The following is an 11851-nucleotide window of genomic DNA, read 5'->3' on the forward strand; positions in this document are numbered from 1 at the left end:
CTGTCAAGATAGCAGCAGTAGGAGAATACATATTACTGCTTGTAATGTGATCACTGTCAAGATAGAAGCAGTAGGAGAATACATACTACTGCTTGTAATGTGATCACTGTCAAGATAGCAGCAGTAGGAGAATACATACTACTGCTTTTAATGTGATCACTGTCAAGATAGAAGCAGTAGGAGAATACATACTACTGCTTGTAATGCAATCACCAGCCCAAAGGCAACAATGGTAGGATACATACTACTGCTTGTAATGTGATCACTGACATGAGAGCAGCAGTAGGAGAATACATTCATTGAAATAATGCGTACAATTTTTACAAGTCAAAAAAATGACCTTTGTTAGATAAATGTACAAATCAACTGCCTAAATTTTATTGCAAATTGACATAATATATATTAGCCATATATATAACCTTGGAGATATAAAATTAATGTGCAATTGATACATAAAAAAAAAAAGATTACTAAATGAACACACCACAATGGATGAACCATTATGAAAAAAATTCTTGGTTTTGGCTAAATATTTTTTAAATGTTGATAGGCTGTAAAAAACATGATTTACAACTTAACATTGCTTTCTTCATAGTAAGTAGTAATATTTTCTTCAGAATTTTTCAAACATTGAGTGTTTTTAGTTTCTAAAACTAAATAATGACATTTAATATGAATACCCGAGTTACCATTCCTGCAAGAAGCCATTATTATCTGTTATACTTACCCAATCAGTAGCAAATTATAAAAAAAAAGTTAACTTGTAAACAAAGAAATGTCTAGACCTGCATCTTTATTAAAATCTTAACCAATCTATTGTACATTACGGGTAAAGTTACCAATGTTTTCTGAGAAAATACCATCCAATACTCTTAAGGTGAATAACAGATGAAAATACTGTTTTACAAATTTAACTGAAAAAAAACGTTTACTTTTTAAAATAGGAAAAAACTAAAAAATGAATTTATTTCATATAGATACTCACCTCTTGACACCACAAAATGTTATTACCTTGTGTATAATACCTCATAACTTCCTACACACACCACAAGCCTTGAACAAAGTTCCAACCTCTACACGTTTTAACATACTTTGTGCCACATCCTCCATGTACAATAATCCCCATTAGCACTAGCATGTGAACACAGGCTCATTCTTGAGGAAGTAAACTAAATGCACAGAAAGTGGGGAGGAAGAGTTGGAGGTAGTGCAGAGAGTTAGGGAAAATGTGCACTTCATAAATGCTTCTCACCTCTGTGCACCACAAAGAGCAAAAATACTATACAGAAGATGGTGGAAGGGCTGGTGCAGAGATGATCTCATTTCTGAAAACAGTGTCAGAAAGAGAAAGCCCATGGAATGTAACATTTATGAGGTAGGATGAGTAGCCTAGTTGGGCAGCACTCAGTAAGACCACACAAACCTAAAGCAGGGAATATTCTTTGCCCAGTAGAGGTAGTACAGCAAAATATATTGTCACAAGAATATTTTGCTAGGTGCTAATTTGTCGCCAAGGTTGATGGAATGGCAGACTGCTAAACCATACATTATCTCACAGGCAAACAGATTAGCATGAGTGTGTAGTGTGGCTAGGGCTACAAGTCAGGCCACTATATACTGAAGAAATCCTTACATGAGATTCTCACCACAGACATCAGGTAGAGGGTGTAGCATCCCAGATCTGTGTTTCAAGATGAACCCATGACTTATTCGGCTGAACCTAACCATTGAGAATGACTTGGTTCAAAACATAATGGGGTGTCCTGTACTGCAGTCCTACTTCCCAAACAAAGGGTGTGTCCACTTAGCCTTGTAACATTGGAAATCCACCGCCGGACGAGGAACTCTATATATCAACTTTCCACAAATGGGAGGAAGATTGTGCATGAAGGAGAAAATGCCAGAGAGATACATGGATTGTTGTCATGAGGAATTATGTCCCACACTGAGAGATGGTACCAGGCATGAGGGCATGGACACATCTGATGCTGTCATTTTTGTATTTTTTCAAATGCAGAATGGCTTGGATGATGGAAATATAGAAAATGCTGAAGCAATTTTGTGGAAAACCTCATCTCAACAGTAGACACTGAGCAACTGCAGATGGTTTTAACACTTTCTGTACTCCCCCATTCAATGTAGATTTTGGGTAAGTATTCCCTGTGAGGTAACACCAGCTACTTGGTGGGTTCTATCGTGTGTGTGTGTGTGTGTGTGTGTGTGTGTGTGTGTGTGTGTGTGTGTGTGTGTATAGAGAGAGAGAAATAAATAGCTTACAAACTATTCATTATATTAATTGTTAATAGGCGATTAAATCAGCACTGTAAAACAATAATGAATTAAATATCTCATTACCGTTATCGGTCCATGTTGTTAACTTATTATCATAATGGATAATGTCTGTGGTAATAGCACTCAAATGCGTTGGGGATATCCCATCTATCAGACAATATCGAAACGCTGATGTAAAACTAGTCAGCCTTCCTACAACTGGCTACTATAGACAGTGAAAGACAGTAAAAGCTGAGATGTTGTGGGTTTGATTGATTTTTTATAATTTACCATGATGGCTGACTAGATTGACATCAGCATTTGAATTTTGTCTGATAGATGGGATATCCCCAATGCAATTGAGTGCTATTACCAGACATTATCCATTATGACTATAAGTTGACAACCTGGACTGACAACGGTAATAAGATATATAGTGAATAAAGTGGTTGTAAGACCTCTAAAAGAAAGGAATAAATAACTTGTCATCAGAGCTACAGTGAAAGTGGAGAATGACAAATGAAGGAACACAAATCCAGGGTAGGTGAAACCTTCCTGTGGTGTAAGTAATGAGACACTATTGTGTCAAGGATCATCCAAATACCCACTTGCCAGAACTTATAAAAGGGATGTCAATGGTCCGTAGTTGGTACCAAATGAGTGGAAATGAGGTGAGGGGCAAGTTGAAAAGGTAGTGATGACAGGGCACCCATTTTGGGAGCAAATCCACTGAAAACACAAGAAGCTGGAGAAACCACTCAATGGGAAGGCTCCAAGCCCAGGAAAGATGGTTGATCCACCATCAGGGGCTGATTTTTAAAAACAGGATAGTTTGAAAACTGAACATGGTGGTTATGGGCCCAAAATAAAGTCTTTTTTTGGGGGACAGGTAGAAAGAAACAACAGAGGTGTCTGAATTGATTGTGATAAGAAAACCAGAAAGACGAGGTAGAAGATGATGGAAAGATTGTGAATAGTCACTAGTGTGAGGTCATAGAGACAGAGAGACTATGTCCCTGGAAACCAAATGCTAGAAGTGGATTAGACATCCAGAATTGCACCCCGTTGGAACAAGGGGAGTTAAAAGGTGTGGGAATTGGATTGGATGACATCAAGAACAAAGCCAACTATGCCCATCACAGATATGGAAACCTACATATGCGAGAGAAAAGAAAAAGAGTCTATAGACTGTCTTCTGAGCCCTGGAGGGCTTCAAACAGATGCAAATCTAGGTAAAGTGGGGGAAGAGGGACATCTAGGATCAAGTGGGATTGAGTAAGCCACCATGACTGTGAGAGAAGAAAAATAAATCTGGAGATATTGCATTAACAGGCCAGAACCACTGGAAAGACACAGACAGGTATATTCAAAGGGAATGAGGGACTCAAGAGAAAGAGAGTCTTCAAAAAACAGACACATGCAGGAAGTGTAGACGACATGAAAGCACTGGAATGATAAGCTTAATGTTACAAAGACAAAGAAGTAGATTGAGTCTGTCCTAAAGTTAGAAAGCCCCCCCCCCCCCAAGTGAATGAAATACAGGGTGGGGTTGAGACTAAAACTCCCAAGGGAAGCCACACTGGAAGGAGCAAAAGGGAACAAACATCCATGGAATAGTAGAACAATAGGCCTCAAATATATATAACTTCTGAATAAAAACCCACTGAACCTAATGAAATGATGGGGCCCATAATCAATTTGAAGAGAAGGATTAAGAACCAAATGTTTAATCACTGCAGACAAAATGAAGGAGGCAAAAGAAGAGTAGACAAATCAAGATGTGGAGAAAGTGTCAGAAGCCATGAATTGGGTCATACACTACCAGAGAGTATTAATCCTATCGCCACGCGTATCCTTTACTGCATTTGACACAATATTTTTGTGACTTACATTCAAAATTTTATTAAACTATTTTTTCTTTATGTTATACCAATTAGAATAGCATAATTTAAGTTCTTAATTCTACAATGCAATATAAAAAAAATTCTGAATTTCTCCTGGTGTGACCCAAGTGACACATTTTCTTTTAGAATGTAATCTTCCATATTTTATCCACCACTCCTCAAAAAAGTATAAAATTAAATGTAAATTACTCTATATAAAATCGTCATTGCCCAGACACCATAATTTTTATAGTCTTCAATTTTGTTTGGTTACAGAGCTATCGAATAGAAAATCAGACCCTTCCTGCACACCTACCTGTCATATTCTCTCTTTCAGAACTCGTTAATAGTTCTATCTTACGCTTAATTGTATATTAAATACAACCAACAGAAAGTCAAATAATGTATTGTAGAACATTATGTTCTGAATGGTTAAATGTCAATTTCACTCAGAGTACCAACATCATTCCTGTGAGAAAGTTAACAACTAGCTTGGATGAATTTGTTACAGCTTTTGTTGCATAGTTAGAAAGCCAGAAAATTTTTGAGAGGTAAGGTAATTTGTCTACTTTTTGCATATCATTAGTCTATATTCTTTGGTGCATTATTTTTTATTACACGGACCATTCAAAACAACTACTCAATATATTTATGGACAAAACTTTATTTTATTTTATTCAAAATACTTCACCAAGAAATATGAGTTTTTGTACATGAAAGACTTGTAATATTAACTGAAAGACTGCCAAATTTTGTGAAGATATACCCACTATATGACTATAAGTTGACAACCTGGGCTACAACGGTAATAAGATATATAGTGAATAAAGTGGTTGTAGGACCTCTAAAAGAAAGGAATAAATAACAGCCAGGCCCAAGGTTCAGACATAGCAGTTCCTAATTTTGAACTATTGGTCAACATAGTTACTTTAATCAAACAGTGCAATTTATTATCGCTTTTATAAGGTGCAGACAGTGTTCAGCGGCATATGATGGGCTAGAGCCTTGGACCTTCAAATTCACGCTAGATCACGACCGGCCCATTTTTAAACGAGTACAAAAAGGTCACATGGTCAGTCATACTGACTGAGCCCGTACTGAAAGTATTAAAGTGAGTTCCCAGTTAAATAGAGAAAAGGAAAATAATTTGTTTTGTCAAAGGGTGTTATAAAGTAATTGAACCCGTCTGTGTGGACTATAGATGAAAAGAAGACAATTATTTGAAGTTACAGATACAACTGTTGTAACCCATGGGGTAGTGTAAGTGAAATATTCAGTGATATTATTGTGATAAGAGTAGAGAAAAATAGTTTGTCTTGTCATATGGATTCTGAAATAATTGAATCAGCTTAAGTGGACTTTTGACAAGAAAAGAGAATTATTTAGAGCTTTAGATACCACTGTGATATTACATAGTGTAAAGAATTTTTGTCCATACGTTTGACTTGTTTTGAATATATATATTATTTTAAAACAAGTGGATTGTGTGCTGTCCATTTATACTTTGCATTTATCATCAACAAGTCACATACACCTACTGTAGAAGAATCCTCAGTCCACACATACATAATACCCTGACATTTGGAGAGCCAGCCAGGATCATACAGAGGTCAATGGCAGTAGAAGAAGACGTGAATGACAGCAGAAATAAGTAGGCTTATATATGCACAATGGTCGTGGTGGCAATTGATGTTGTATCTGCAGTTACCACTAGAGCTCAAGGGAAGAAAATAGAGCAATATATCAAGCCTTTATAAGTATCAAAGAAAGACATCCTGAATGTAATTTTTTGGTGAAACTGAATAAAGTGCAGAAGAAAAACCCGTCACTGCAGAAACTATGGGACAATGCCCGAGAGAAAGTGGAGCTAAAGAAAAAATGGAAACAGACTTACAAAACAGAAGATCATAAAGGATTATTGAGCCTATCAAAACAGTTCTACTACCTACAGCCAACAAGAAACTCACCCTGCAGTGGAAAGGACCTTTTGCAGTACACGAAATGGTCAACAGAGTACACTATAAGGTGAAGGAGGCTGGGAAAACCAAGGTCTACCATGCCAATCTGTTGAAGAGGTATTTTGAAGGGGAAAAAGACCTTATGAGTGCAGCTACTGAGGTACAGGTGCACATGGAAGGTGTAGCTGTCATAGAAGCAGAATCTAAAGACAGTGACTTCATTATCGAAAATAATGACCTACTAGGCCTAAGATCACTGTGTGGAGATAAGATGTACAAGGACATCAGCATAAGTGAAGAAGGAGAAAGAGGTACAAGACCTACTGTGTCAGTATACAGACAGATTAACAAGATCAAGACAAAGACAGGGGATCCTCTCAAGGTGAAGCCCTATCTGGATTCTAAGGTAATTGAATCAGCCTAAGTGGATTTTTGACAAGAAAAGAGAATTACTTAAGAGTTTTGGATACAACTGTGATATTACATAGTGTAAAGAATTTTGTACATTCGTTTGACTTGTTTTGAATATATTATTTTATAAGAAGTGGATTGTGTGCTGTTCATTTGTTTTTCAAATTTATCACCAACAAGTCACAGACACCTACTAGAATAATCCCAGCCCAACATACACATTTATGTATACACAACCTGACAGCAGCTGAAGTAGAAAATTGCCAAATGTTTAGGTGTTACCATACTTTGACACAATTCCCAGAACTTTCCCTGCCTCCAAAACACAGTTGGGTAGAATTTATCAACTTGTTGAGGGAAAATGGTTACAATGAGATTTGTCAAAATATTATAAAATGTTTATGCTATGGCTTTGTAGAAAGCCTCGGCCTATTCAATAAACTTGGTAGGTATTTGAATGTTGGTCGATAAGTGGACTTTTCCTACAGAGTCTATTCAAATTTCTGCTCTGAAAACACAGCACGGTAGGATTTATTGGCTTGTTTACACAGTACAGTAGTGGCAACAAGAACTGTCTAAAGTACCATGTATAAAAGTGAGAGAAAATATTTATGATATGGCTCTTTACAAAGTTGTATCCTATTCAATAAACTTGGGTGGTTCGGATTTAGTGGTGGTATAGGCATGAAAGTGATTATGAACATCTTGTTTCCTACTTTACCACACTTACACAGTAACCAATAAACGCATAGTTTCCAATATCCGGTAAGGTACAGTGAGGGTTTGGTTACCATATGTTACGTATGCGTGTATGTATATATATATTTTTACTATTTACAAAAAATATTTAAACTTTTCTTAAAACACAAAACAGTAACAACGATCTCCACTACTTACAATGTTTTGAAGTTCTTTTTTGCACCCGCAAGTCATACTTGCTAACCCTCATCGTAAGCCTTGTCCAAATTCACATGTGGTTGTAGAAAATATATAAATGACTATACTGATACCACAAAAATTGATGGTAGTTTACTAGGCTTCCTAACTCTTATTATATTTGGATCTAAAAAATTAATTTCTGTTTGGAAAATAGCATTGGTCATAATACTTAAAATTCTCCAACGATATGAGAGCTTTTCTCTCATGTATAACTTAGAAAGTCTAACAGAATTACATAGAGGAAATGTAGAACTTTCGATTGGTTATAAACTTATAGGTGTAGAAAAGCAGGCGTAGATAAACAAGTCTTTTCAAATTATGAAGTGGTGGGTTAAGCCAATATGGCAGATTTGATAAATATTGATATCTGAGCAAATAGAAAAGGTAGGAGGTTCTTATTTTATATTATAGCTTACCAATATCAGAAATTTGAGTTTATAATTTGCATGAAACTATAGACATTGTATTGTGGGAGTCATAAAATGTAATCTGACCAAACCCAGAAGATGGTGTACATTTACTTTCAAATTAAGAAATTAATGTATAATACTAAAATTTGAATTATAATTTACAACTTCATACCAAGTTTATTGACATACTTTCATAAAATATTAGATCTATCAATAAAATTTTGAATGTAAGTCTACAAACATGATGACATGACCTTTGAACCCTACAGGTCTCGATAGGGTTTATGTATGAAACTGGTGTTGTGTTGATCCACTTTTGTAAAATACAGAGAAAACTTTTTTGTTTTTGTTGTTATTAGTTAGAAAAATAATAAGCCAAGTATGGCAATGGTGCATATGCCTAATGATGACCTTGAAGAATAGTGGATGATATCCTTATGTTGGATTAAAAACAAAATGGGATGTGTCCCAAAAGTACAGTTGATTAAAATAGAATATAACATGAATGATAGTTCTAACTTAAAGTTTAAATGTTAGTAATGTTCTTTCAAGATGTGAAGAAAATTAAAAAAGAAAAACTACACACTAGCAAAACAAGCTCAATCAGAAAGACTGTATCCATTTATATTGGATAATGTCAAATTTCATCTTCAAAAAGTCAGAAAATCCTTCTCAGATTCAGAATGATCAATGATATGGATCATTTTTTGTAGTATGATGAGGAGTCTCTTAACCACATTGCAATGGGTATCCTTTACTGTGTATGTAATAAGGTTTTAGTGACTTGCATTCAAAATTTTATTAATCTATTTTTAGTTTATGTTATACCAATTAGTATAACATAAAATCTTAGCTAAAAATCGACATTTTAATAGTATATGAGTTTTAAGTTCTTAATTTTATAAAGAAATATTTTCAAAAATCCTGAATTTTATCTAGTGTGACATTTTTCTAGGCATCTCCTCTTCTCTGTTTTATACATCACCCCTCCAATAATATGAAATTAAACATAAATTACTCACTAAAAACTCTTCATTGCTCAGACAATCCATAACTTTTATAGCCTTCAATTTTTGTTTGGTTACAGAGCCATCAAATAGAAAATCAGACCCCTTTTGCCACACCCACCTGTCACATCCTCTCTTTCAGGATTTGTTAACCCTTTCGAGATGGGTCACAGGTTAAAGGCCATGTCATCTTGTTTGTTGATTCGCATTCAAAAATATATTGAACTACAATTTCATGAATTTATGCCAATAAGTTTGGTATCAAACTGTAGATTATAATTCCTATTTTAGAACTATACATTACTCAACTTTAAGTAAATATTAAAAAACACAGATAAACATTTATTTTTGTGTGTCACACGGTACGTTGAATGCAGCTCTGGTTCAGATTAGATGTTAGCGAAGTCAAAATACTAAGTCTATAGTTTCATACAAATTAGAAATTCAAATTACAGATATTGACAAGCTAGAATATAAAATAAGAAAGTTTTTATCTTCTATTTGCTAAGACCCTGGGACCAACCTCGTAACCATTTTGTGCTTATTACAGTTTTCATGTTATAATTTTTAAATTAGTAAGCGAATATTAACAAAATTTGGCAGTTTATAAGTAAACATTACAATGCTTTCATACGCAAAATATCCATTTTCAAAATATTTTGATGCATAAAAGTATTTTTAATCTTAAGATGAAAATTACTTTGCATGATAGATAGGCAAGATATGAAAAGAAAAAAAAGGCATGAGAGAAACATTGTTTTACAAACCTAAATTCAGGGAGGACTGTCCCATACTGGCTTCCTGTCTTGTGTACATTTTTGTGTAGATTGGTTTATTAGACAGACACATACGCATGGACTCGATTGCAATACCCTCATACACCCCCCCCCCCTCCAGGGGCGAGGGTAAAAAAGGTTAAGATCATAAGTGCAAAAATTCCAGTAAATCTAATGACAAAAAATGTCTGGTGATAAGCAGTTCGGAAAGAATGAACATTCGTTCACACGCTAGTGCTAATGGGGATTACTGTGCATGGAGGATGTGTTGTCCTCTGATTGGTGGAGGGCTATAATCTAACAATAACTATATCACAGGCTGGTGAAATACATGTTGACATGCATAGTGCATAGGGGTGAGATCTTTAATCAAACTTTTCGCATGCACAGGAAGTTACAAGGTAACTGCTATTCGTAGTGAAGAGATAAGAAGCATTTCTAAATATGTAAAATACACACAAACCTGGACTAATGGTTGCTCTGGATTCAAGTACACTCCAGGGTTCTTCTCCAGTAAAGACTTTGAAAACCCTGTCTGTCCTGTAACTGGTTGATTGGAAACATGAAGAGCAGTCGATATACTCCTCAATAGAGTTTCTTCATTTAAGTCAGGTCCTACACCTACAAAGAGGTCAATAAATGATTTTTAAACACATTAAATTGTTTAAGTTTTCATATTACAAGAATAGGCACTTGGATACTGAGTGCTACTAAACTGGTAGACCAGACGATTGCCTTATAACCTATTATATATACAAAAAATATTATAATAATATTGGTTCTGCACACATCTTGTTAATATCTTATAAGGTAGTAAAAGTATAATGAAACAGTCCAATTTCAGAAGTTTAATACATTAAGAAAAAAGCTAACAAAGCTTCTACTTCACTCTTGCCACACTTTCAGTCTGATTTTCTACACAGTAAAACAAATTACATTTTTCTTAATTATTTAAAAAGCCTACATTCTGTACTCTAAATGTTATATTTTATCCCATAAATAGATATAAAGTAAAATAGCTAAATACCTTTCATACTCATAGGTAATTCAAAATGTATAAAAGATTCTTCCTTTCTGTCACAAGCTTGTAAACCTTCCAGTCTTTTCTCCCAAAAAAGCTACAGTAAGAGAAATAAAACATTATTTCGAACAAATCTTACAATCCATCTTTTTCATCTTGTCCTTACAAAAAAAAGGAAGTTTATACACTGACTACACATTTAATTAGAACCTCCCATAATCTTTCCCGGAACACTTCATTTAACTGCATATGCAAAATAGACTGATAGATGACTGAGACCTACAAATACAGAAATGTACAATGTGGTCTTATCATGATTGGTCCTCAATTCCATGAAGATCAAATCTCTGAGTTTTAAAGGATTATGTTAGTTGGTGCTCATCTACCGGTGGGTTCATTATCAAAAACTGTTTCTTTAACCAACTTCCCTAAACACTGTCCAATAATATCAAAAGAAGTAATCATAAGAAAATACACCTATCACTACAAATATATGGCTACCAAATGTTACTGTTAAACCAAGGAAAAGGACAACAGACTGTCTCATTTGACTAATCTTTCTAACATTTGCCAAAATTCAACTATCTTCAACTGTACCATGCTAAGGTCTTTTATAAAATGTTATAAAACAGCCAAAATCAATAACAAGCCTAAAAGCCATATATTCAATGTGCAAACAAGAAAACATTAATTCAGTGGTGCTTAGAGAATAAAATTTCTTTTTGATTCATACATCTCATTCATTATCAAAGTTATTTATATCAGCAGTTCAGTCCCATTCTTATTCTAGATTATTGAAAAATTACCAGCACAAAGCTCTAGATATTCTTTTATACACTAATATATACATTAAGTGGTTCTGTTGATCCTACATAATCTCATTCACATCAGGAACAAACACTGTCTTTATAACTGTCTTTACCCATAAATGGGAAACTGAAGTAGCATGTCAGTTTAGGTACATCATAACTTTTTACAAGGGATGTTGGTTGGTTGGATGTCATTTTTGGTGCTACCTGCACCTACGAGGGATGTTGGTTGGTTGGATGTCATTTTTTGGTGCTACCTGCACCTACAAGGGATGTTGGTTGGTTGGATGTCATTTTTTGGTGCTACCTGCACCTACAAGGGATGTTGGTTGGTTGGATGTCATTTTTTGGTGCTACCTGCACCTA

At 34.9% G+C, this 11851-nt stretch overlaps 1 protein-coding gene across 1 annotated transcript in view; it reads right to left on the bottom strand.

Annotated features, from left to right (window-relative positions):
* LOC106462257 (methyl-CpG-binding domain protein 2-like) overlaps positions 1–11851 on the bottom strand; it is a 30185-nt gene that overhangs the window by 3981 nt on the left and 14353 nt on the right. Inside the window, exons 3-4 of the mRNA XM_013922157.2 lie at positions 10683–10773; positions 10119–10276 (exon numbers count right to left, since the gene is read on the bottom strand). Coding sequence (XP_013777611.1) covers positions 10119–10276; positions 10683–10773 — 249 coding nt within the window. The remainder of the gene's footprint in view (positions 1–10118; positions 10277–10682; positions 10774–11851) is intronic.

The sequence above is a fragment of the Limulus polyphemus genome, unplaced genomic scaffold (genome assembly GCF_000517525.1).
Source record: "Limulus polyphemus unplaced genomic scaffold, Limulus_polyphemus-2.1.2 Scaffold1127, whole genome shotgun sequence".
Taxonomy (NCBI): Eukaryota; Metazoa; Arthropoda; class Merostomata; order Xiphosura; family Limulidae; genus Limulus; species Limulus polyphemus.